The 24,519-nt window shown below is 39.5% G+C and overlaps 1 protein-coding gene across 4 annotated transcripts in view; it reads left to right on the plus strand.

Moving 5' to 3' along the window:
- The window catches only part of EXOC6B (exocyst complex component 6B), a 596,645-nt gene that overhangs the window by 498,752 nt on the left and 73,374 nt on the right, over nt 1-24,519 (plus strand). The window contains exon 21 of one of the 4 annotated variants that reach the window (XM_087436581.1): nt 8,595-8,708. The exons of the other annotated variants lie outside the window; for them this stretch is intronic. Coding sequence (XP_087292707.1) covers nt 8,595-8,687 — 93 coding nt within the window. The 3' untranslated portion in view covers nt 8,688-8,708. Of the gene's footprint in view, nt 1-8,594; nt 8,709-24,519 lie in introns of those variants that run through there. 4 annotated transcript variants of the gene reach the window in all.

Genomic DNA, 24,519 nt, shown 5'->3' on the forward strand with positions numbered 1-24,519 from the left:
TTGAAGATTTGCCTTTGGTTTTGGCAGTTTTAAGATGCCTTGGTGTGGTTTTCCTTTGTATTTTTCCTGCATGGACTTTAAAATTTTTTTGAATCTGTGACTAGATGTCTTTCATAAGTTTAGAAAATTTGCAGCTATTACATCTTCAAATTTTCCTTTCTCCCGTTCTGTAGCTCCTCCTTTTTGGGAGTCCAAATACACATATTTTGGCTCTTTTCACTGTGTCCCATATGTTCTATCTTTTTGCTTCAATCTAGGTATTTGTTTCGGTCTAGATATTTTCTACTCACCAATATTCCAATTTACTAATCCTCTCTTCAGCTGTGTACAATCTGTTCTTAAATCCATCTGCTATGTCTTTTGTGTGTGTGAGGAAGATCAACCCTGAGCTAACATCTGTTGCCAATCCTCCTCTTTTTGCTGAGGAAGACTGGCCCGAGGCTAATATCCGTGCGCATCTCCCCCCACTTTATGTGGGATGCTGCCACAGCATGGCTTGACAAGCGGTGCATTGGTGCATGCCCGGGATCCGAACCCTGGGCCACCGCAGTGGAGCACGTGCACTTAACTGCTACGGCACCGGGCTGGCCCCATCTACTATATTCTTAACTTTATTATATTTTCGAGTTCTAGAATTTCCTCTTTTTTTTCACTATTTCAATTGTGTGGTGAAATTCTGCATTTTGTCCTATATTTTATTGTACAGGTTAGTCAGTTATTTTGAAGTCCATTTCTGATTTTACTCACCTGCAGGACTGTTTCTATTGTCTGTTTTTCTCTTTCTCCTGTTCTTGGCAAGCCTGGATTTTTATTGAATCCCAGGCATTGTGCATGAAAAATTTTAGTGGCCTTGGATGACGATATTCTCCTCCAGATATTCATCTTATCCTCTGGCAGGTATCTAGAGTGAGGGGAACATCACTGCAATCCATTCAGGAACATTGCAGACTTGTGGCTGGGATGCAATTTTTATAAGGTTCAGTCTATACTTTGTTCATATCCACTATTACAGGTATCCTTCCATGTGTCCCAAATGAGAGCCTAGGACATTTTAGAAGGGCTCCTCCTAGGAGGGACCCAAACTCTAATTTTGTTTCCTCATCAGCAAGAGTCTAAAGAAAACTGCTCTACTTTTCAGCCATTTTCTGCTTAGCTTCTCAGCCCCCTGCCTTCTACAACTTCTGTCCCTCTCTTCCCTCTGCAATCTTGATTACTTAAATTCTCGCTCCCCTGGTAGCACCAAATTCCAATTTTTGTCTTTCCAGCCCTGTGAGTTTGCCAAAAGTTCTCCTGGCTTCTCTGCCTCTCTGCCAACACCAAGAATTTGATATGCAAAGTTTTGGGTTCATCTCAAAGAACTTCTCTTTTCTTCCAGATCTTGTCTTTTCAAATCCTGGATGCCTCAGCAGCTCTCTGGTGCTTTTAAGCAGCTTTTAAAAAAAATTTTGTTTCTGGCTTTTCTAATTGTTCTTGGCAGAAGTGTTGATCTGCTACGAGTCACTCCATCATACCCAAAAACCTGTTTATTGATTTAAAATAGAAATTCTTACTGATGCTATTACCACCTTTGATGTTTTGAAGACTCAGGGATTCTTCATAATATCTAGACCAAATGATCTCTGAAGGTATGTTTAATTAAACTTCTAATGATTCTTTCAGGTTACTATCATGGACTTTTATACCCATATTGGTACATGGGAAATGGTCATTTCTTTTTGCTTGATTCTAACATCTGTTTTATCTCAGGGCAATTTACTAGAAAAAGGGTTATGAGCACAAGGAATGTGAAAATAAGGAGACAAAATAGTGAGTTACTATAGTTGAAGGATATCTGAATTAATTTGTGAAGCAATCATAGGCAATGCAGGCAATAGAGAGACTCCCAAAAAAGAATATGAGAATGAAACAGGGAAATAAAAGTACAGAAAGGAGTGTCAGGATATGTTATTTGAATCTATCTCATAAATAAAATGCTTTGTTATAATGCCATTAAAAAAATGCAGAAAGGAGAAAATTGCAAAAGAGAGCTAGAATGATAGAAAGAGATTAATGAAGACCAGAGGTTGTAATGACTAAGACCCCACACAGATTAAGTACTCAATACATGCTTGCTGTGAGACAAATGAAAAATGTATTTTTAGGGCCGGCCCCGTGGCTTAGCGGTTAAGTGTGCACGCTCCCCTGCTGGCGGCCCGGGTTCGGATCCTGGGCGCGCACCGACGCACCGCTTCTCCGGCCATGCTGAGGCCGCGTCCCACATACAGCAACTAGAAGGATGTGCAGCTACGACATACAGCTATCTGCTGGGGCTTTGGGGGAAAACATAAATAAAATTATTAAAAAAAAAATGTATTTTTAGGAAGCATTACTTGGTTCAGTAAAGCAGGTTGTTGTTGTTGTTGTTGTTGTCATTGGTGTTGAAGATGATGTTGTTCCTCAGTCATTTGACTGTTTCTAAATGACTCAGTAGCTTTAGAAAAATTATCTGTACTTAATCTGCTAGTTCACTAATGTTGATTCAAAAGGGAAAGGTAAATTTAGCAAAAGTTCCTCTGTCATCATAACTTTGAGAGGAATAAAAATTGGCCTCCAGCTCAGAATTATATTTTAGCACATAGAAAAAGCAATTCTTTAGCATTTGGACCCTTATACAATTTCTCTGTTTTTCAATTTTCTATTCTACAATTTTCCAAGATCCAAATTTTCTAAGCCACCTGGTCCCTTACCCTAGCCATTTTGATTCTAATCTTAAAGACTGGGTCAGATTATCCCTGAGGGGAATCTAAAATGTGACTTTGTAACTCCAGAAAGTTTGGCAGAATAATTACCTAAAGGAACAGATCTTAACACTGGTAAATATGTAGGTCTAGGACCGTAGAATTCTTCTCTTCTGAGAATATCCAGTCTCTGTTCTAGTTCCAGTTCAGCCCTGATTTAGGTATAAAAGAGGGAGACAGAAAGAGACTGACAGGGGAGATAGTGATAGGAAAGATATGGTGATTGAAATGAAAATCCCTTTCACTTTATGGAGCAACTGTTAGTATGATTGCCCTACAAATCAAATGTAGCTTTTGTTCTGCTTTTAATCTTTGTAGTGTTCTGAATCCAGTTCAGTTTGATATATCTTGAGGCTTACTTTGGAACAAACGCCGAGCCCTGGGTTCCTCCCACCCTCATCCCACAACTGTAATCCCCTAGAGCCAAATTTGTAACCCTGAGCCCTGTGGGCATTAAAATACATATTGCCTGGGTATTCCCCTCGTGGCAGTTGATTTACAAAGTAATACATTTCTTTTGTATCTCTCCTTTGACCCTTTACACACCTGGAATCTCACACAAGATCCTGAATCAAATATGCACCAGAAACAGTGCTAGATATTTTCATAAATATTATATTTTTTATCTTAAAAATAATCTGGTGAGGTAGCGATTATTATTCCTCTTATAGTGGTGAGGAAACTGATACTCAAGGTGCTCTCAAGCAATATCATACTGCTATGAAGTAGCAGTCCTAAATTTGGGCTCCAGTGTTCTGACTTCAAGTTCAGTGCTCTTTTTAGGACCTCAAAGGACGTCAATAAATACTTGGTTGATTGTTGACTGAGAAGGACCAATTCCCCTAAAATGAAAGGCAGACTTCCTTGCCTTGGTTTAACACTCACTACCTCCTTTTGAATGCCAGATAAGGGAAATGATCAGTTTGATTATTGCCATTTATAATAAGTGGGAAAGTTGAGAACAAATACACTTTATTGAAGGCCTCAACTTTCAATTGTCATTCTACATTTCTCATTAAGGAAAGTTGAGATGCACGGAGGTTGTCACCTTGTTTGAAGGTCAGAGGAAATGTTTCTGTGATGAATAGAATCTGACGTCATGACTAGTCTTTTCTGATCCCTGTGTTGATTAGGGATTTCTGGGTGAATGCAGAGTGAGGGAGCAGGGAGATATCATTCCCGTCCCCTTAAAACAACATGTTCTGCCCAGAAAGTAATTTTTTCCAATCTGAGGTAAGGTAGTGTAATGGAACATTTATTGAACATTTAGGATGAGCTAGGTATTATGGGGAGTATAATATAAACAAGCCAGAGCTCCTGCCTTCAAGAGATGATAATTTAATGGAAAAATATGTTCACACATGATCTGAGCTAACATGAGTTCTGAGTTAAGTTTGGGGAAATGATTGGCCACTTACAAATAGCTACTTTCTAATTACTACCAACATCCGTGTCTTAGTAGCTTTTAAGCTGTGTTGCATGGCAGCTAGTGATTCTGTTGAGCTCCCTTGTATGTGATTCTATGCTGTGGCAGTAGAAGTTGGGGGGATGGGGGAGGTGGAAGGGCTGAGCTAATAGGTCCTTGAGTGGTTTATCCTGGATTCACCTAAGCAGCTTTGATATTACATGTTTTATATATTGGCCTTCTTCATAAGATTAATCTGGGGGAAGAAAACAGGCGCTGCAACTAAAAACTTAAATCACTGGATTATGCAACAATAACAAAACATTCAGCCTTCGTGGTGGGGCACTCAGCTAAATGCTTTGTGGTCCTGCAGTAACCAGAAATTACCTCCCTCATTTGAAAAGCAGTATTGAGATAATCTGTGGTTAAGTTTTGAGAGTGAAAAGGGTTGTTACACCACCCACTTGTTTGCCAAGAAAAGGATCCTCTGAAGAGAGAATGAGTGAACATTATAGAAATTGTCATTTCTTTTTGTCAAAGAGGATTGACAAGGCGGATCAGGCTGTCAGAAAGCAGATGCAGCCCAAGCCAGGCGGTGATCTAAGTGCCAGGGAACACTTCTCTTAAACAACTTGAGGCAAAGTCCCATGCAACCAGTCATTGTTTCAAGGATAATAAATGGCCAAGAATGAAATATGCTAGTGGGGTCTACATTTATTTTTGGTCTCTTCAGGTCAGCTCACAACATGAACAGTACTATGAGCAGCTGAGTCGTTTAGATAGTTTGGGAAAAAATAAAAGAATTAAAACAAAACAAACAAAAAACAGCTAAGCTATGTGAAATGCAAAATGAGATTTCCATACAGGATGAGTTATGCAGAAAGCATTCCTAAGCAAAAGCTTTGGGGCCACCTGTTTTGGTTTGGTTTTTAAGTGGGAAAATAGATCAGTTGGTCGTACAGAACATTCCCACAAAACTTGTTCTGATGTGTGATACAACATAGGCAGCAGGCGATGAGAAAACTCACATCTGAAATGATTCCTCTTATTGATGTTACCTGGGCTCTTTCAGCCTAATTGATAAGAGAAAGACCCCTCATCTGCAGGAAACATTTACCCCTCTGAGAACTTCCTTTTCGGTTCCTACTCTCTGAGAAAGCAGAAGGAAGTCACCATTTGTCCCAGTCGCTTCAATGCAGAATCAAGCTTCCACTATTGTGATCACTTCAGAATGTAAGACAAGGCTGCTTCTGAGCCAGTTTTGCTTCCAGCTGTGATATAGTCATCAAGTAAGTATCTAGAAACTCCTGTAAGGCTCCACCCCAAAAGTACAGAGACTTCCCCCATGAGCCAGAATCAGCTCACTAAGATGGCCATTGGCGCTGAACCTCTCAAAACTCCAAAAGTCAAAAGCCCTAGCTCTCCTTCCCTTTCCCACCCTCTCTCTTCCCCATCCCCCACTCCATACTTCCTTCATAGTTACTAAATGCTCTCTCTGGAATGTTGGAAGGTGAGGATGTAGGTCTGGGCAACCTGTTAAAAATATGAATTGTTACCATGAACTCTGAGTGGCCTTTCAGCTTTGCTGACAGAAATTTACTCCATGTAGACCCAAAAAAAAAAAAAAAACAAATGAAGCAGGTGAGGTCATTTGGAGTTGAACAAGCATGCAGTCGGTGTGTTTGAAAATGAAATTATAATTAACCTGCTGATGGCTGTGAGGTGTTACCTTGAACTCTGTGTGGCCTCTTGGCACAGCGGCTGAACTTGCTTTATTGAATGCCCAGAGACCTGAACAGGTGAAATCAGGATATGTCCGGGGCCAATTGTACTTTTATAAGGAAGATTATGTCTCTTTTAGTGCCGACTGTAAGAGAGTTGAGGATTAATTGAGCAGCACTAATCAGAAAATAAAAATGAGTTTTGACCATCCATGTCTATGTGAAGCATGAAATTTGTTAAAACTGCTGAGGAAAATGACTTTACTTGCCCACTTTGTGAACTGATTCCTGAAGTGATGAGAGGTTACCAGGCCTGATAGTGGCCTAGGAAGATTATTGCAATTTGGAAATCATATATCATCTACATGTTTAGGAAAACATTGTAATTACCAGCTGAGAGCTATGAAGTGTTGCTTGAACTCCAAGTGGTCTGTTGACACATGGGTTGGACAACTTTATGGAACTATTCAAAATGAGGTAGGTAAAATCATACAGCAGTAACTTAGCATTGTTAATGACAAAGAGGGGTGGTGAGGTCATTTATGGTGTAGAATGAATGGGTCTGAGATAAACTTTAACTCTCTCTTGTCTGTGAAATATTATTTTAAACTAAGTGTGTCTTGCCTTATATAATCAATAAAATTAAATAATGGTGCTGCAGTTATCAAGTGTGTACCAGGTTAAGGGAATACCGTAAACACTTGATTTATTGCCAGAGTCAGTCCTGAGCTATACCTTGTCACACCTTGTGCTTTAAACCAGCAAGACATCCACTTCATCCCTTGTCACACTGAATAAAATAGAATAAAAAAGAACTGCGTTATTCTGTTGCCTCCATTTTCACATCTCTTCCCTCTAATTATGTAATATCATTCCATGGTAAAGTCACATTTTATTTTAGGATTCTCCTTGTTTTGGCTGAGAGCATCTATCGTTAGACTAAACAAACTGTTTAGTTCACTTTGTGCTTTTGACAGACTGGCTAGAATGAATGCTCTTGTTGGTTTAATAAACAAAGAATAATAATCCAAAATGGGTCTTATTACTGGGTGGAATTACTCCATTCATAGGATTGGAATGATCTAATTGTTCACATATCTGCCTAGTTTAAGCATTAAATGTATAAGTAACACTGAGGTTTTCCTATTTCAAAAGAAGTTTCAGTTAGGACACAGAACAAACACTCTTGGCCTTCCCAACTCCTCTTTTAGTAGCAGCCTGTGTTATATATTCTTGTATTTCTTGTAGAACACTTAAATGAAGAGGAAAGTTCACCAGGTACTAACCAGTGAGCCAGGCTTATCTCAAGTTAATGTCATTTCACTTGGTTGGTGATTAAGGTTCGACATTGCTAACAGACCAAAGGAATCTATGTCTTTTTGAAAGAAAATGCTTTGTATTTGCCCAGCATATACGTTTCAATCAAATGCACAAACTTAGAAATGGACTAAACCCTCTACAACAGTTACAGGCATGGTCATGTCAGTTCAGTGTCCACAGTGATTGACTGCCTAGTCCCTCTTTGGGGTGCCACTTAGATTTTGGTGGACTTCTGTATAACTTGGAATACCTGCCTAAATGTGTAGGCCTCGGGTAATTGTATTTCTCTTGTTTTCCCCATCATTTTGATGGATGTTCTCCAATTCACAGACACATCATGTTTCTCTCTTGGAGTTAGAAGCATCACACTTTGTGCTATTTCTACAATCCAGGATGCTCACCCTATTCCAGCTTCAGTCATTTCTCAGTTCCTGCCTGCCTTCACCGTGAAGCCTTCCCTCATCATTCTGTTCCAATCTCTGAAATCTTATTATATTGATTTTCTATGGCGCTTATAATAGTGACAGATATATGACAAAACTTACACAATATCCACATTAATGTCAGCACTTATCATAAACTTTATCATAGTTATTTTATGTACTGGTCTCAATGTCCCCTCTGCTTTTGCATGGTAGAACCCCCCCTTCCTTCCTCCAATTGCTGCCAAAGTGACCTGTCTAAAATACCAATTTGATCGATCATTCTTCTGCTTAAAACTCTTCAGGATCTGTCCATCACCTCCAGGGAAGGAAAAAAATCCCTTGTATATATGTACCTCCTCAGGCCAGCTCCTGCCTGCCTTTCCAGCTGCATCTTCTACCATTCCCTTGGTATACCCATGCAAAATTTGTTGCTGTTCACCGAACATGACATAGCAAAGTTTCCTTATTTTACCTAGGCACTTATTCCCCTGGCAAACATTTACTCAGCTTTTAAGACTCAAGTCAGATGTTTCCTCCCCTGGGAAACTTTCCCTGACTCTCTCAGGCAGGGACTGGCTCACCCTCTGCACTTCCTTAACACCTTAAACAAAGCTCTGTTATAGCATGTCATACCATACTGTATTTATTTTCTAATATGTCTCCTCTACTAGCTATGAACTATTTAAGATAGAGACTGTTGTCTTACCATTTTTATATCCTTATAAAAGGCACACAGCAGCTATTCAATAAATATTTGTTGAATGAGTGAATGAACGAGTGAACAAATGAACATCTTTTTTTAATGGAATTAAAGAAAACCAAATAATTTCCAATAAGAGAGATGCTTAGAAATTAAAGTATTTTATGTCTGTAGATGTTATGCTTTCATGTCAATATATGAGATACTTGCTAAGGGGCCTGGATGCACGCCCTCTGTGTCTTTCAGCGGAGAATCCAGTCCCTTAAAATGTGTCTTGACCATGGATTCCTTGATATGAGAAGGTCTTCTAGTTTGAGTGGAAGTGATTATTGCCATTGATGTTGATCACACCTAGATTCCAAAGTAGGTCAGGTAAGTGTAAGGACAATTTGACTGTAACCAGAAGGGTAGAGTCTTCAGTCTCATCTTTTTCCTTCTCTATAATGCAATGTGCGTTTCAGAAAATGAACACTTTTCCTTAGTGTTTTGCAACATTTTCCGCCAGGACCTTAATAGGAGGGAATTAGTCAGTATTCCCACCTGCTTTGTAATTATTCTCTAGTAGGACTCAAGCAATGGCCAATTCCATCCAACATTAGCATAAAAGAACAATGCCACTAACATTCTATTCGGGGCCTGTCATAGGGCTCTCCAATCAGCCAACCCTCAGCCCCAAAATCCAGAAGCACAAACTCTTAAAATTTGATCTTGTGTTTCTTTTTCTGCCACTGAGACTTAGTTGTTCTACTCTCCAGGGCTCTCTAAGCAGGTAATAGAAGCAGTTTAGGAATAAATAGTGAGGACTCCCATTTTATAGGAGAGTAAAACAAGGCACGCCAAGGCTGCCTAGTTTCTGAGATGACGTTGGGTAGGTTCAGGTGCAGGTCAGTGCAGTGGTGAGGAAAGCACCCAGGTATCCTGGACAGATAGTCCCCTAGCTAAACACCCAATGTCTCCACCCTGGGCAGTTTAACTTGTGCCAGTGATCCCAAGGATTTTCTGAATGAATTACCATAATTGGATTTAATTCAGGAAAGGGATGTTTCCTGTACACACCAAACAGGCTGCATTCTGGATTCTTTTGCCTAGATGACAGGGAGGAAGAAACTCAACAGGAAATACATCTTTGCAAATTAGAAAAGTTGATGAGCTAAGTTCTGCAAACAGTGGGCACTTATCCAAAGTGAACTCCTAGTGACCCCCTGGCACCTTGGCTCACCTCACTGCACTTCACAGCCAGAAGCATACCAGGTGGATTCACTTTCTTACCTCCCTGATAAGGCAACAGGACCTTGCCACACCCAGACTCCCATCCACTCTCCTTTCCTGCTTCCCCTGACCGCAGGTCTGATAAAAACCCAGGGTGATAATGCTATTGAAGTGTAGACTATAAACCATATCAGTATGTACGTAAGTGGAGGGAGGGGAAGGGGGGAGGAAAAAGCAAAAAAGGCCAAATGGAGAGTTCAGCTTCACCTCTAGGTGACCTTGGCAGCATGTGGAATAGAAGGGAAATTGCCAGGAACTTGTAGCCTTTTTTGAGCATTGTTTTAACTTGGCTTTGCTACAGAGCAACTTTAAGGGACTGGGGAAAAAATAGGTCATTGTGAACTGCAGGTGCAGTTTTGATCTTGAACCATAATCTGTTGTGGTGTATATGCAAACCCAGAAGTATTTATCAAGATGAATATGAAGCTTTCCTCATAGGTACACAGACCACTTTACATCCCATTAGCACAAACATCATAAGTTGTTCTTTTTTTCCCCCAAAATGGAAGGATAAAGTGGAGGTCTCTCCCTCCCTCACCCCACTCCCCCTTCCTCCTTCCCTTCTCCCCACCCCACCTCCCTTCCTCCCTCAGTCTCTCTCTCCTTCTCTCATTCCATCTTTCCTTCGTCCCTTCCTTCAATAGACCATCCCTCTTTGTTGTGAAAAACCTCATTTCACAAACTAACTCTGACTCTCAAGACACCTTCCTCAGGACACACTGATTAATGTAGGCAGACTCACGCAAGGATTCAGTGACTGGCAAGACATTCAAGAGGCCGGGATTTTAACTGTTACTCTCAAGTAGTCAGAGCATGCACCATGATCTTTGTCCACTTAATTTAAACTCTTGAAAGAATGCAGAGCAGTATGCAGAAAGAACATATCCCAACAAATGAAAGGCGGAGAGTTTTAAAACCCTTACTGTTGGCCTCAATCATGTCATTTAGTCCCTCCCACCATCTGTTTCCTCATTTTCTAAACATAATAGGAAACATGTCAAAGCACCTGGCTGCTAAAATGATAGGCACTGTCTCTGGACTGAGAGGAAAATCTGGACAGTATTGCTCAAGCAGTTTTGTGCTTGAGAACTGCTAAAAAACATTGCTTGGGTTGCTGATTTCTTCCTTCCAAGCTATTCTGTACAAATGAAGGTTAAGAGAGTAGAGGTTTAGGGCCGGCCCCATGGCTTGGTGGTTAAGTGAGCGCGCTCCACTGCTGGCGACCCGGGTTCGGATCCCGGGCTCGCACCGACGCACTGCTTCTCCGGCCATGCTGAGGCCGCGTCCCACATACAGCAACTAGAAGGAGGTGCAGCTATGACACACAACTATCTACTGGGGCTTTGGGGGGAAAAAATAAATAAATAAAATCTAAAAAAAAAAAAAAAAAAGAGAGTAGAGGTTTAAATTTCAGCAAGAAACATTTAGATTAGCCTAGAAATGCCCTGCCACTTATTTTTCTGGGGAAGGAATAATTTAGGTGGTGCTTAATACAAAGGAAAGTCAGTTTTATTCATTTTCTATCATTGTGATTTTTGAAGATTAATAACGAGAGGAAAATATTGTCTGCTACTGATACTTTTTGGGTCAAGTTGGATTAGTTAACAGAAAATGTTGAGAAACATGAACAGCTCAGAAAGGCATTTTTATTGTGTTTTCAACAGCAACTTATGATGTGTTCTGGATAGTTTGGGTAGGAAGGTGGGAAAGGATGGATGATTAGGCAAATGGACTCCACTTGAGGTTTCTTCAAAGTTTATTATTTAACATGTCTGAAGAAGTCAAATTTTTTAGTCTTTTTTCCTGAACTCTTATTGATATTTGGAGGAAAGAGACATATAGCACTGTCTCTCTTTAGGAGGGAAATGAGACTTGGAGTGGACAGATATGTTAGGACAGCCTGTTGATCTTCATTTGGGATTCCTGCCCTCTGATTGAGAGTGGGATCCCCTGAGACCACTCATACGCTTCCAGGCTGTCTCGAATGAGTACCAGCCACCATCACCTTCCGGTGCCCCAGAATTTAGTCCACCCAGGGGTTTCAGCTGCTGCCAAAGGGAAGTCTCATTTCTGTGATCCCTGGAATCCAGGTTCCCAGAGGGAGCGGTAATCTAGAGTTGCCACCAGCTACTAGGTTCTAGGAGCCTAAACTACCCAGGCCTTAGTTCTGTTAGACTAGAACAGTGATTCTCAGTGATGATGGGAAGGCCTGGGGGGTTGGGGCACATCTAGAAGGCTTCTTGTCCCTGGTCACCACCTCACAACCTATACTCATTCACCCCTTCATATCCCCCACTACTATGATGGGAATGTCCCTTATTCATCACCTATGTAAAACAAAAGAATGGTTAACGTTTAAAAGCCCTCAGTAAATGCTTCCTCATCCCTTTCATTTTCCCCAGCCATTTGAATATTTCCTATGTGCTAGGCAAAAACTAAAGCAGTGTATTCACACATTATCTCAGGTAATTTTCCAAAGACTATCTGAGATAAGAATTATTATTTCCATTTTGTGGATGAGGAAACTGATGGCTCAAAGAGGTTAGCCAAAGCCACACTAAGTGGCTAAACCAGGAGTTGAACCCGGATCTGTCTGATGCCAAAGTTACTTAATTGTTATGCTGTTCTGCCTGCTCTCTCCAATGACCTTGCCTAGAACCAGTATAGCTGAATGGCAGGCCCATGTCTGAAGTAGCAAATTTTCATTCAGATAGCCAGGAACTCTCTGCCTTTAAGTTTCCGAAGAAACATTAAACAGTGCTAAGTCTTTTTTTATGTTTAGAATTTCTAACATCCAATAGATGCATTTTTCCATACCTCAAAGTAAATACAATCAAGTGATTGGCACCTTTACCACCTAATTTTCTTTTGAGAAATGTAAATATAACAAATACTATATTCCCACTATCCAGACTTGAAAATTAACCTTTTTTTTCTGTTTCATCTTTATTTATATTTAAAAATTTATATGATTGGTAAGAAGAAATATAAAAAGAAAGGAAAAATAGTTAAATAAAAATGAAAGAGGCGAAACTTTAGAGCGTAGATAACATCCTGTTTGATCCACCAGGCCTAGGCAGGCCCATTCCTGCCATGAATTTGGTATTTATCCTTTAGTTGATTTTTTTATAATTTTAAGCCATATATAAGTATCTGTGAGTAATATGTAATGTTGCTTTGTGTGTTTTCTAAATTTATGTACATTGATCACACTATCTATTGTTCTACAACATTTTTTTTATCAGATAGTATTTTCAAGAGTACTCCATGCCAATACTGAGATCTAATTTGTTGTATCTGTTGTATAGTATTCCATTATGTTAGTATGCCACTTTTTATTATCCTTTCTCCTATTGATGAACATTTAAGTTATTTCCATTTTTATTGGTGTCATACAAATAGCATTTCATGAAACATTCTTATGCTTGTTTCTTTGTGCATACAAGTGAGTATTTCTTGAGAGTTTTTACCTAAAAGTATACCTAGAACTAAAATGACTGGCTTACTGAGATTTCTTGTCTTGATGCGCATGAGATTTTTATTTGGCGAGATGATCCCAAGTGAAACCACAGGTATATGTTTACAGTAAGAGAAGAAATGTGGGGATAGTGTCAATAGAGAGTATGGCAAGGCGAGGCTCTGCGTCCCCTGACTGTCTATAACATTGTTCCCATTCGGGAGACAGAATGTCCATCTTCAGCTCTACAGGCAGGAGAGAGCAACCTGGTTAGTTGATTATATATGGCATCTGCTCTTTATTAGTACATTCTCCTTTTTTTTTTACGCTCAGGGATAGGCCCATTCCTTAATTCAGAAAAAGGAAATAAAATGTCTTATGCCCAGAATTCAAACATCAGCCAGCTCTGTGGTGTTCTAAGCAAACTGCTTTCAGGATCTTCATGACATTTTGACTGTCTGTCAGAATGCTTTATTGTGGTGCCTGCAGCAGAATCAAAGAGAGAATTTCCCTTTGCAGGAGTGGCTGAGAACAGCGAGACTGTGCATTGTCTAGGCATTTGGCTATATGTATAAAGTATTTATTTACTTCATTTACTGGCTGTGGCTGTGACTTTACCTTCTTCTAGCTCATTTTCCAGTGTAACAGGATAAGACCACTCCTGCCATTATGATTTACCATGCAGTCAACAGTGAGGGCTTTTGGATTGCATTTTGTAGAATTGCTTTATTCAGCCCTTCCTTTCAACCCCTTTGGGAAAGAATTGACAATTGATATTTCTCTTTTGGATTTCTCAGTGAATTCAGCATTCCTAGATTTGGTTTCTGTTTGTTATTTGGCTTGTAACATCCATTGCTTTGGGGATAAGAATGGCTTGTTTCCAGCATAATAGATTTTTGCTTACTAGTCTACCCAGTGACAGGAGGGGAAGGACAGCGTGGCTTACCCTGGCCCTATCTCAGTTGTTCTTTTCATATTCTACTCCAAACATAGCAGTGCCCCACTCCCAAACAAATAAGGATTGAGCATCACTTTTGACCACGGAGCGTAGTCTCTTCCCAGTAGCCCATCTTCAGTCATGGAAAGTTCAGGTATATCGGAGTTCAAGTCCTGCACAGTTGACCACACTGGGACATGCAGGCCAAGTCTGGCACTGGCTGTTATCCTCCTGTTAGCCTGCTCTGGCAGTCTGCTATACAGAACTGCTTATCCTAGGGCCAGTTAATTTCACAGGGTGAGTTTATTCCATTCACAGAAGAAGAGGAGTTCCTTGGTCTTTTGTGTTATGAGGCTTTCATGGAATTTTCAATCTGATGTCAAATGTAAATTAGTCCCAATTTAAATTATCCCCCAACTTTGGATCTTGCTTTAAGAGGAAAAGTGTCAGCCTAGGTATGTTTATATTCTGTGCACCTATTTTCTCTCATATCAGCATAGCTTGTTTATTGTCTGCACGTTTATCTTTTTAACATTAGTTTCTGAGTTCCTTTAAGGCAGGCCGTGTTCTCTTTTTTGTGAATTTCAATTCTCAATGCCTTTTGTTGAATGCAGTAAGTGTATATTGAATTAATTCCATATGTATTTTGAGGGATGAATTCAGAATTTGTGGAAGATGGGAACGATACAAAGAGAGCACATAAGCCAACCATTATGCACCAGAATGCTAGTTGGCCCAATGATCTCAAACTTAATTTTAACTACTGCCCCAGAGGTAATATATATCACTTAATTCTGCACCTATGCTACATATATTTTATGTTCAAAATTCTGATTAATAGGTGAGTATAGCTTATATGCCAGGGCTTCCCCCACCCCACTACCACCACCACCACCCAGGCTAATATTTCATTGTTTTGAATTTCCCTATGATTTGTAAGCTTCCGTTAATGTCAAGGAGTACTATTGCCTGACTAAGTGTTCGGATTTCAGTGGGGAGGTACAGGGAACCTGTCTGGACTGCACTGGACCTCTTAAACAAAGACCAGAGGCTACTCATATGCTTTGATCCTCTCCTACTAGATCCTTTAAGACCTTTACCCAGAGAGGTTACCTAAGACTACACCTTGTTTTTCTTTGTGGACGGGAGTGGGGACCCAAGTAGGGGAATTAAGCTGGCCTAGGAGAAGGAAGTTCTTGATCACAAGACTCATTGTTTTCCATTCATTCCTTTTGTCATGACAAAAAGTCTGCTATCCATGTTGAAGAAACATATTTTTTCTATCCAACAGGTTATTTTCAGTGCGATGTAGGGAAAGAATACTGACCTGAGAGTCAGGAGATCTATTTCCTATTTCTATGTCTGCTACTACCCGGTTGAGTAAATGTGAGCAAGTAATCTAACCTTTCCTGTCAACTGTAATTGGAGGCAGTTCACTATGATAATAAGCCCATACCTAAGGCAGTGCATTTGATACGGAGCACCACATTTTAAGCAGGACACTGATAAAGTACATTTAGAAGAATAAGTTAACCAGGCTATCAAGAGATCTGAAAACCTTGTTTAGAGATATTTAAACAACGAGGTTTCAGCGTGGAAAAGAGAAACTCAGGAGATTCATGATATCAACCTTCAAATATATGAAGACCTAACTTACAGAGAACTATGAGTAGACTTACTTCTGTTTTGCTAACTAGGACTTGTGATTGGAAGTTAAAGGGAAGCAGATTGCCTCAATATGAGAGAAAAACTTGTCAACAGCTAGAGCTCTCAAAATTGGAACAGACTACATTTCCTATAACTAGAGGCATACGAGCAAAAAATAGATTCACATTTATAAGGGATATTTTATATTGGGTAGCAAATTATACTAAATGATTCCCAAGGTCCCTTCCAAAGCTAGAAGTCTATAATTTTGTGCATAGACAAACTCAAACTCCTTCCAGCCTTCAGTTCTATGACCCTAAAAGATCTATAAGTTTTAACAGACTTTTCTTAAAATCAAAAGTATGAGAGGAGAAGATAAAGATGTTGTTTTATTGCTTTCTAATCTGGCAGAACTTCTCAGTCTCTGATATGATCACAAGTTCCCTGGAGGGGGTGCTCCAAGCATGTTCTTCCTCTGCTTGTGCTGCCTCCCTCCAAGCACATCTGCCACTTTTCTTTCTTCATAGTAGTAGTAGTGATTTTTGTATGTCTTTGAATCTTTACAGGTGGTAACAATTTTGGTTCATCTGACTTGATGGTATGAAATTCTAAATAGTTGGGGGTCATTTGGAGTGATTACTTTTTTCTTTGTATTCTGGGAGCCTGGGGGAATGTTTTTGGAGCTGCTTAGTTTATAGTCCTTGTCAACATAAACTCTTTATTCATCTTCCCATCTCTCTGAAGAACAGGCAGAGGAAGTTCATGATATCACAGATGTCATGCAGCAGACACATACTGAGTCAAGCAGAATTATAGTTGTCTCTAAACTGGATAAATTTAGTAACTTTTATATTTCTGAGTCAGTGGTTTAGGGAAAAGAATTTCTATAGATTATCAGCAGATAGAAAATAGACCTCAATTTTGGTGGACAGTGTCTCTAATAGGAAATCTGTTGGAATATGCTCTTTCATGTGGGAATATCTTCACCTCACCATCCCCCCAAGGATTAAGTTACCGAGAATTGCAGCTATTACAAGAAAATTGCCAAGATCTTCTCTGTTCTCTTATCAAATTATCTGGATGGCTGGGTTTTTTTACTTCCTCTACTCCTCTTTCTGAAATCTGCTGGAGCCCACATTTTATATGAGATTCTTTTCCATTACACTTTCAGGGTGTTTGAAATCCTGTCTAGGTTATTGGCCATGGGGCAGGGAAAGGGATCTTTGAACTTGATCTGTGCGGCAACATATTTTAAAACAATCTCTTCCAACTTCACAGAGGTTGTGCTAGTGGCGCTCTGTTCGTAATTGTTGCCTCACATAATCAAAATAATTATGACTTCTGTTATCCTACAACCTAGCTCCAAAGCATAAATTTTCAAAAGTGATTGCCATTCTCTCTTATGCCCCAATTAGGCTCACTTCATCCTATGATATCAGTGAAAGCCCAGCAGTCTCTGTGGGTCATGGCATTTCCCTTAGACATGCGCACACAGTTCAATCTCCCTGCATATATCTACATTTCTATAATGTAATGAAAGGTACTGCTTTATTATTGGATCTAAACTGTATTATATATAAATTTGAAGGGGGAGTTCAACCACTGCAACTCTTCCAAGGCAAAGGAATTCAGAATGGCATGCTGGGGTGACACTAGCTGGAGCTAAATTGTTCAGTCAAAAATGGGCTGATTAGAGCAACCAGAACTCGCATACATTGTTGATAGGAGTGTAAAATGGTACAGCCACTTTGGAAAATGGTCTGGCAGGGGCCGGCCTGGTGGCATAGTGGTTAAATTCGCATGTTCTGCTTCGGCGGCCCAGGGTTTGCGGGTTCGAATCCCAGGCATGGACCTATGCACTGCTCATCAAGCCATGCTGTGGCAGCGTCCCACATACAAAATAGAGGAAGATTGGTATGAATGTTAGCCCGGGGCCAATCTTCCTCAGCAAAAAGAGGAGGGTTGGCAACAGATGTTAGCTCAGAGCCAGTCTTCCACACACACACACACACACACACACACAAGAAAATTGTTTGGCAGTTCCTTATGAAAGTAAACATGTACCTACCTTATAACCCAGCAATTGCAACCCTAGGTATTTATCCAAGATGAAAACATATATCCACAAAAAGACTTTAAAAAGAATGTTCATAGCAACTGTATTCATAATTGTAAAAAGCTGAAATATCCCAAGTGTCCATCAATAGGAGAATATATAAACTGTAGTATATTCGTACAATGGAATATTATTCTTCAATAAAAAGGAACAACTGCTGACACATGCAACAACATGGATGCATCTCCAAAACTTATACTGACTGAAAGAAATCTTATGCAAAAGAGAATGTATTTGACGTTGTTGTTTATGTGAAATTTTAGAATAGGTGACTACTTTACAATATTGATGGACGAAGCAAAACTTATCTAAGGTAGAAGAAAATCGAAACAGTGGTTGCCTTTGAGGAGTAGGGACTGAGTGATGGAAATATTTTATTTTAATAGGAGTTTGGGTTATACAGGTGTATACATTTGTCAGAACTCATCTAAACTGTACACTCCAGATCTGTGCATTTCATTATATGTGAATTTTACCTCAAAAGAAAAAGTAGAACTGCAAATGAATATCAAACTCTATTTAATGATATGTGTGATGAAATTGTCTATGACTTACTTTGAAATGCATCAAAAAAAGAATAATTAATGAATATATGTGTGATAAAACAAATATAGTAAAACATAAACAGTAAAATTTAGGGGTGAGTGTATGAGTGTTCACTGTTAAATTGTTTCAACTTTTCTGTATGTTTGAAATTTTTCATAAAATGTTGGTGGAGGGTGATTGGGAAGTAGTAACAGCCACAATGACAGGAAAAGCCACGCTTAAAATTTTCAGTGGAGTAAATACTGTCTCAGTCTGTATATATTAGGACCTTCTAATACCATTGTTGTTGTTATTATTATTATTATTATTATTATTATTCACTCTCATTTATTCAACAAACGTTTGTAGAGCACCTATTCTGCATCAAGCTCTGGTCTAAGTGCTGGGAATATCAGGATAAAAGAAACACAAACCCTAGGGCCAGCCTGGTGTTGTAGTGGTTCATGCGCTCAGCTTCACAGACCTATGCACTGCTCATCAAGCCATGCTGTGGCAGCGTCGCACATATAAAATACAGTAAGATTGGCACAGATATTAGCTCAGGGACAATCTTCCTCACAAAAAAAAAAAAGAAAGAAAGAAACATAAACCCTGCCCTTAAGGAGCTTGAAGTCTAATGGGGAAGATAAGAGATGCTTCCATGCTGTTCGTGCTTGACTTTCCATAAAGAAAGACAGCTCTATTTCCTTGCTGTTTTGGTCTTAGAATTCTTGAGAATTTAAAAAGAAATAATTGAAAGAATGCTAGGCCATCTAGGTTTAAAGAATGCATAAGAATCTAATCATATTTAGGCTTTTAGCCTTAAACTACTTAAAGACTCATGTGAAATCTAGCGAGTGAGCCAGCCTCCTCCTGAAAATCTCAGGATGGAGGTTCCCAGAGGGTGTCCTTTTTGCAGGACTTAACACAGAACCGTGGGAGGAGGCCCAGCTGCCTGACTGAGATATTTCTGTGCCTATTTAACTTCAACTTTTCAAAGAGTCTTCAAAGAGACTGGAGTTACAGGAATCAGAATGCTGTCTGGGACCATGTGATCCCTCCCCATCAGCCTCATACTGTCCTGTATCTTTATGGGTTATAGTGACTAGCCCAGCCCTGGGAAATGAGATGGTTTGGAGTGAACAGAAGAAATAACTCCTGCTTTGATCATCCTCAAGATAAGGAAGCATCAGTGTTTCATTGATCCTTCTAGGTCTTCCTAATTCTGCAGAATTCACAAATCCTGTCTTCATAAGAATCTTCTGATAGCTGACAGACATGCAACTCAGGCTCTATGTGTTAACAGGCCTTGTTAACACACTGTTTTCAGCTAACGGTAAACGTCAGAATAATACATTTCCTTCAATATTGACTAAATGACCAGAGATTGATAGTGATTTTTCATTCTGCTAACATTGGGTTTATTCAGGATCAACGAATTTTAATTATTAAAATTAGGTTCTAATACATATGTAATTTTTTCAACCCTAATATTGTAGTTAGAGATTAAATTTAGGAGGAAAAAAATGTTAACCTAGAGAGGCAACCCAAGCCTGGGTTTAAAAGCAAACAAACAAAAAAACCATATTTAATCAAACTGGGTCTTTTCTAAGAAGATGTGTTCTAAGGGAGATGTGTTTTATTTTTTTAAAGCTGTATGACTTCTGAAAGATGGAAAAGATTTTGTGAATATTATTTTCAGATGTGACAAATTCATGTTGGCAGAACTAGCTTATACGTAGATACTGAACAATACCTGTTTCACTTGGCCTGTGTCGTGTCACATATGTGATTTCCCTTTGTGGAGAGAAAACACTTTGCACAGTCATTTTGTTCCCAGAAGATGATGAGATGGGACAGGAGGGAGTCAGCCTAGGGACAGTGACTGGTTATGCAGAACAAAGGATATTAGGGGTTACTTCAGGCCCAAATTCCATGCCCCTAGAACCTGGAATAAATAGGTTCCAGATACTTGATTTTCCATGCAGCCTCTTCATGTTCACAGATGCACACAGTCCAGGCTATTCAAATACTTAAGTGCTGAAAACTATGGGAATAAATCTCTAATCCAATATAAGTTTTAACACTAGAAGGCATTTGATAATCATCTAGCCCTTTGATTCTCAAACTTTGTTGATCTTGAATTACCTGGGAGCTTTTTAAAAATAGATAGTTTTCAGGGCTACAATGATTCTGAGTTAGCAGGTTGGACAGAGGTGGTGTGGTGAGGGCTGGGAATCTATAGTTTATGCTTCCCATGTGATTCAGTTGATTAGCCAGTTTTGAACTATACTCCCCAGTACTCATCATCCCACTTTCAGTTTTACAAATGAGACGATTAATGCCCAGAGAAGTTGTGACTTGCCCAGAGTCACATAGCTTAAGCCAGAGCTAGAACTCCAGTCTTCTAATTTTCATTCCAGTGCCTTTTCAATCTACTCGAAGCAACAGTTACAAAGACTATATGTTTCATGCTTTTTCTCTGAACCGAAATCAGTTAAGTTTTTTAAACTTTAGTTACCTTATCTGCAAAATGGTTTGATAATATCTTAGTTACTGTATTAGTTTCCTGTGGCTGCCGTAACAAATTACCACAAACTTGGTGGCTTAAAACAACAGAAATTTATTTTCTAACGTTTTTGGAGGCCAGAATTCCAAAATCAAAATGTCAGGAGGACCATGCTCCCTCCAAAACCTAGGGGGAAGAATCATTCCTTGCCTCTTCCAGCTTCTGGTAGCTCCAAGGGTTCCTTGGCTTGTGGCTTGCATAGCTCCAATCTTTGCCTCTTGTATTAACGTGTCCTTCTTCTCTTCTCCCCATGTCTTCTCCTCTTTTTCTTCTCTTATAGGGATAATTGCCACTGGATTTAAGGCTCACCTGTTTAATCCAGGAATTATCTCATCTTGAGATCCTTAACTAAGTTACATCTGCAGAGATCTTTTTTCCAAATAAGGTCACATTCACAGATACTGGAGGTTATGACCTGGACAAATCTTTCTGAAGATCATCATGCAACTCACTATATTTCACCTTTTGGCCCTCAAAAATTTACATCCATCCCACATGCAAAACACATTCACCCTATCCCAACACCTCCAAAAGTTCAACCCATTACAGCATTTATTCTAAGTCTAAAGTCATATCTAAATATCAAAAGTCCCAAATTTCATCATCTAAATCATCTATATCAGTTGTGGGTGAGACTCTGGGTATGATCCATCCTGGGGAAAAATTCCTCTCTGTCTGTGGATCTATGAACCTAGAAAACAAGTTATCTGTTTCCAAAATACTATGATGGGACAGGCATGGGATAGATATTTCTATTCCAAAAGAGATAAACTGAGGGCGTAAAGGTGTCACCAATCCCAAGCAATTTTGAAAATCATCAGGGTAAATTCCATAAGATTTCATGGCCTGGGACTAATCTTCTGTGGCTTTCGGCTCTGCCCTCTAGGCCCATGGCTCTGCCCTCCAGGCCTGTGGCATTTCCATCAGCCTCTGCTTCTACACCTGAGTCTCTGTCCTAGAAGTCATTCTTTCCTTTTCTTGAATGGTAGTGCATGTTTGCAGCTGAGTACCTCTATCAGTACATTTCCTACTTGTAGAATTGTGGAAGTCTGACAGCCTTCCTTCACTTCATCCTGTCTCTGTCCCCTTCAGTTCAGGCTGGCAGTGTTTCTCCTGATACAACATTCCTGAAAACCTTGTGGGTCTCCTGTATGTGTCACAGCGATCCACACCATTAGATAGAGGGCTTTCCATAAGTCTTTCCTGGAGAGCCCATCTCTCTCTCTGGCTTCTGCTGAGATGGTTGAGTGGATCAGTGAGTCACACATGGAATCTCTTAAGCAAAAGGTTGCGTAGGCACACCCTTGGCTTTCTCTCCAGACCACACTTTCCTAACAGTAAATTTCCTAATTTTGACATCCTTTGCAATCTGAATAGGCCAAGAACCTCCCAAATTGTCAAGTACTGGCCTTTCTACTTAATAGTTCCTTCCTCCTTTTAATTTTAAATAATTTATTTATTTTTTTTCTTTAGCTCTTATTGCTCACATTTTACCATAAGCAGCAAGGAGAAATCAGGCTGCACCTTTAACACTTTGTTTTTAAATCTCCTCAGCTAAATATCCGAATTCGTCACTTACAAGTTCTGTTAGCCACCCAACTATAGAACCCAATTCAGCCAATTTTTCTGCCAATATGTATAACAAGGATCACCTCTCTTCCAGTTTCCAATAACACGTTCCTCATTTCCTTCTGAGACCTCACCAGAAGGACCTTTAATGTTTATATTTCTACCACGCACTCTGTTCATGATGATATATGCATTCTCTAAGATGATGACTTTCGCTACTGTGCTCCTCACTTCTTTCTGAGCCCTCACCAGAATCACCTTTACCATTAATATTTCCATCAACAGTCTCTTCACGGCAATCTAGGCTTTTTCTATCATTTGTCACAAAATTTTTCCAGCCCCTGCCCATTACCCAATTCCACAGCCACTTCTACATTTTTAGATATTTGTTATAACAGTACTCCTCTTCCAGGTACCAAAATCTGTACTAGTTTCCTAGGGCTATTGTAACAAAATTACTGTAAACTTGGTGGCTTAAAACAACAGAAGTTTATTCTCTCACAACTCTGGAGGCCAGAAATGTGAAATCAAGGTGTTAGCATTGCTGTGCTACCTCTGAAGGTTCTAGAGGAGAATCCTTCCTTGCCTCTTCCAGCTTCTAGTGGCTCCAGGCATTCTTGGCTTGTGGCTTACATAACTCCAGTCTCTGCCTCTTTCTTCCCCCATGTCTTCTCCTCTTCTGGCTCTTATAAGGATACTTGCCGTTGGATTTAGGGTTTACCCAGTTAATCCTGGATGATCTCATCTTGAGATCCTTAACTTAATAATGTCTACAAAGACCCTTTTTTCAAATAAGGTCACATTTATAAGTACTGGGGAATAGGACCCTCTTTTTGAGGGTCACCATTCAATCCACTATAGTTGCCAAATGTAAGGGAAACACATTATTTCTAAAGCTTCCTTCTAGAACTGTGATCTGTGATTTTTAAGTCTTTTCATTAATGAAACTATTAACGGTATTATTAATTCTGTGTCAATATGATTTATGTGTATTATTCATTCAATCCTCACAACAACTTATGAAGCAGGTATTATTGCCACTGTACAGTTGAGAAACTAAGGCTCAGAAGTGTGCAATGACTTGGTTAGGATCACAAAGTATATGGCAGAACCTAGATTTGAACACAGATCTGTCAGATGGCAAAGCTGAAGGTTTTACTCTTTATGTTATAATGCCTTTCAATGTTTTTTTCAGAGTATAGCTTATAAGGAGCATATCACTCCGATGATAACTGCAGACAGTAGAGATGTATATTCCACCAGCCTGCCAATCAACACACACACACACACACGCACACACACACACGATTCAGCAAGAAGAAGGAATATCTACGTAAGGCAGTAGTGGCAGACATTTCACCCTTGTTTATTTAAATGCAATTAAATAAAATTTTTTATAATTTCCAAAAATAGCTATGACCTCTTCTGTGGCTTCGGTGCCCTTCTTCCCTTTCCTGTGGCCTAATATTACTCAGGAATTATCAGATTGAGAGGTAATACAACATGTTTATGTGGTGATGGGATCAATAAAGAGGGAATAGTTGATTCTAGAGAGAAAGAGGGGATAATTGCAGGAACAAAGCCCTTGAGTAGACAAAAAGGAGTGGGATTAGTGCACAAGTGAAGGAACAAGGATAGTTCATTATAACAGAGGGAGAAGCGGAAGATACGGGTACAGATGCAAGAGTGCTAATAGATTTGGTGGTGATAAGATGGTGTAAACAAAAATAGTTATCTAATGTTGATGTTGATCAGATGTGAAATTGTTTAAGCTTTACATTTGCTAAATGTTAAATGAAAAGTCTCTTAAATTTTATTTCAGTTATAGCTATGTTATTCATGATTATGCTTAATGGCTAAGGTTACAAAAGAGTAGAACTGAGGAAATGCTAAGTCAAGTGTCATTACACCCAATGACCAAAAATACATTTATGCATTTCTCTGTAGGAAGTATCATAATATGGGTAAATATTTATTTGCCTGAGACCCAGTTGTCTCAAGTGCTATTGAAGTTATGGTTTCAAACCTCATCCATATGATTTGTTCTACTTAAATAAAAATTAAAATGCTACCCTCAAGCTC

Source organism: Ceratotherium simum, chromosome 11 (assembly GCF_057802395.1).
Source record: "Ceratotherium simum simum isolate JZ-2026a chromosome 11, ASM5780239v1, whole genome shotgun sequence".
NCBI classification, from domain to species: domain Eukaryota; kingdom Metazoa; phylum Chordata; class Mammalia; order Perissodactyla; family Rhinocerotidae; genus Ceratotherium; species Ceratotherium simum.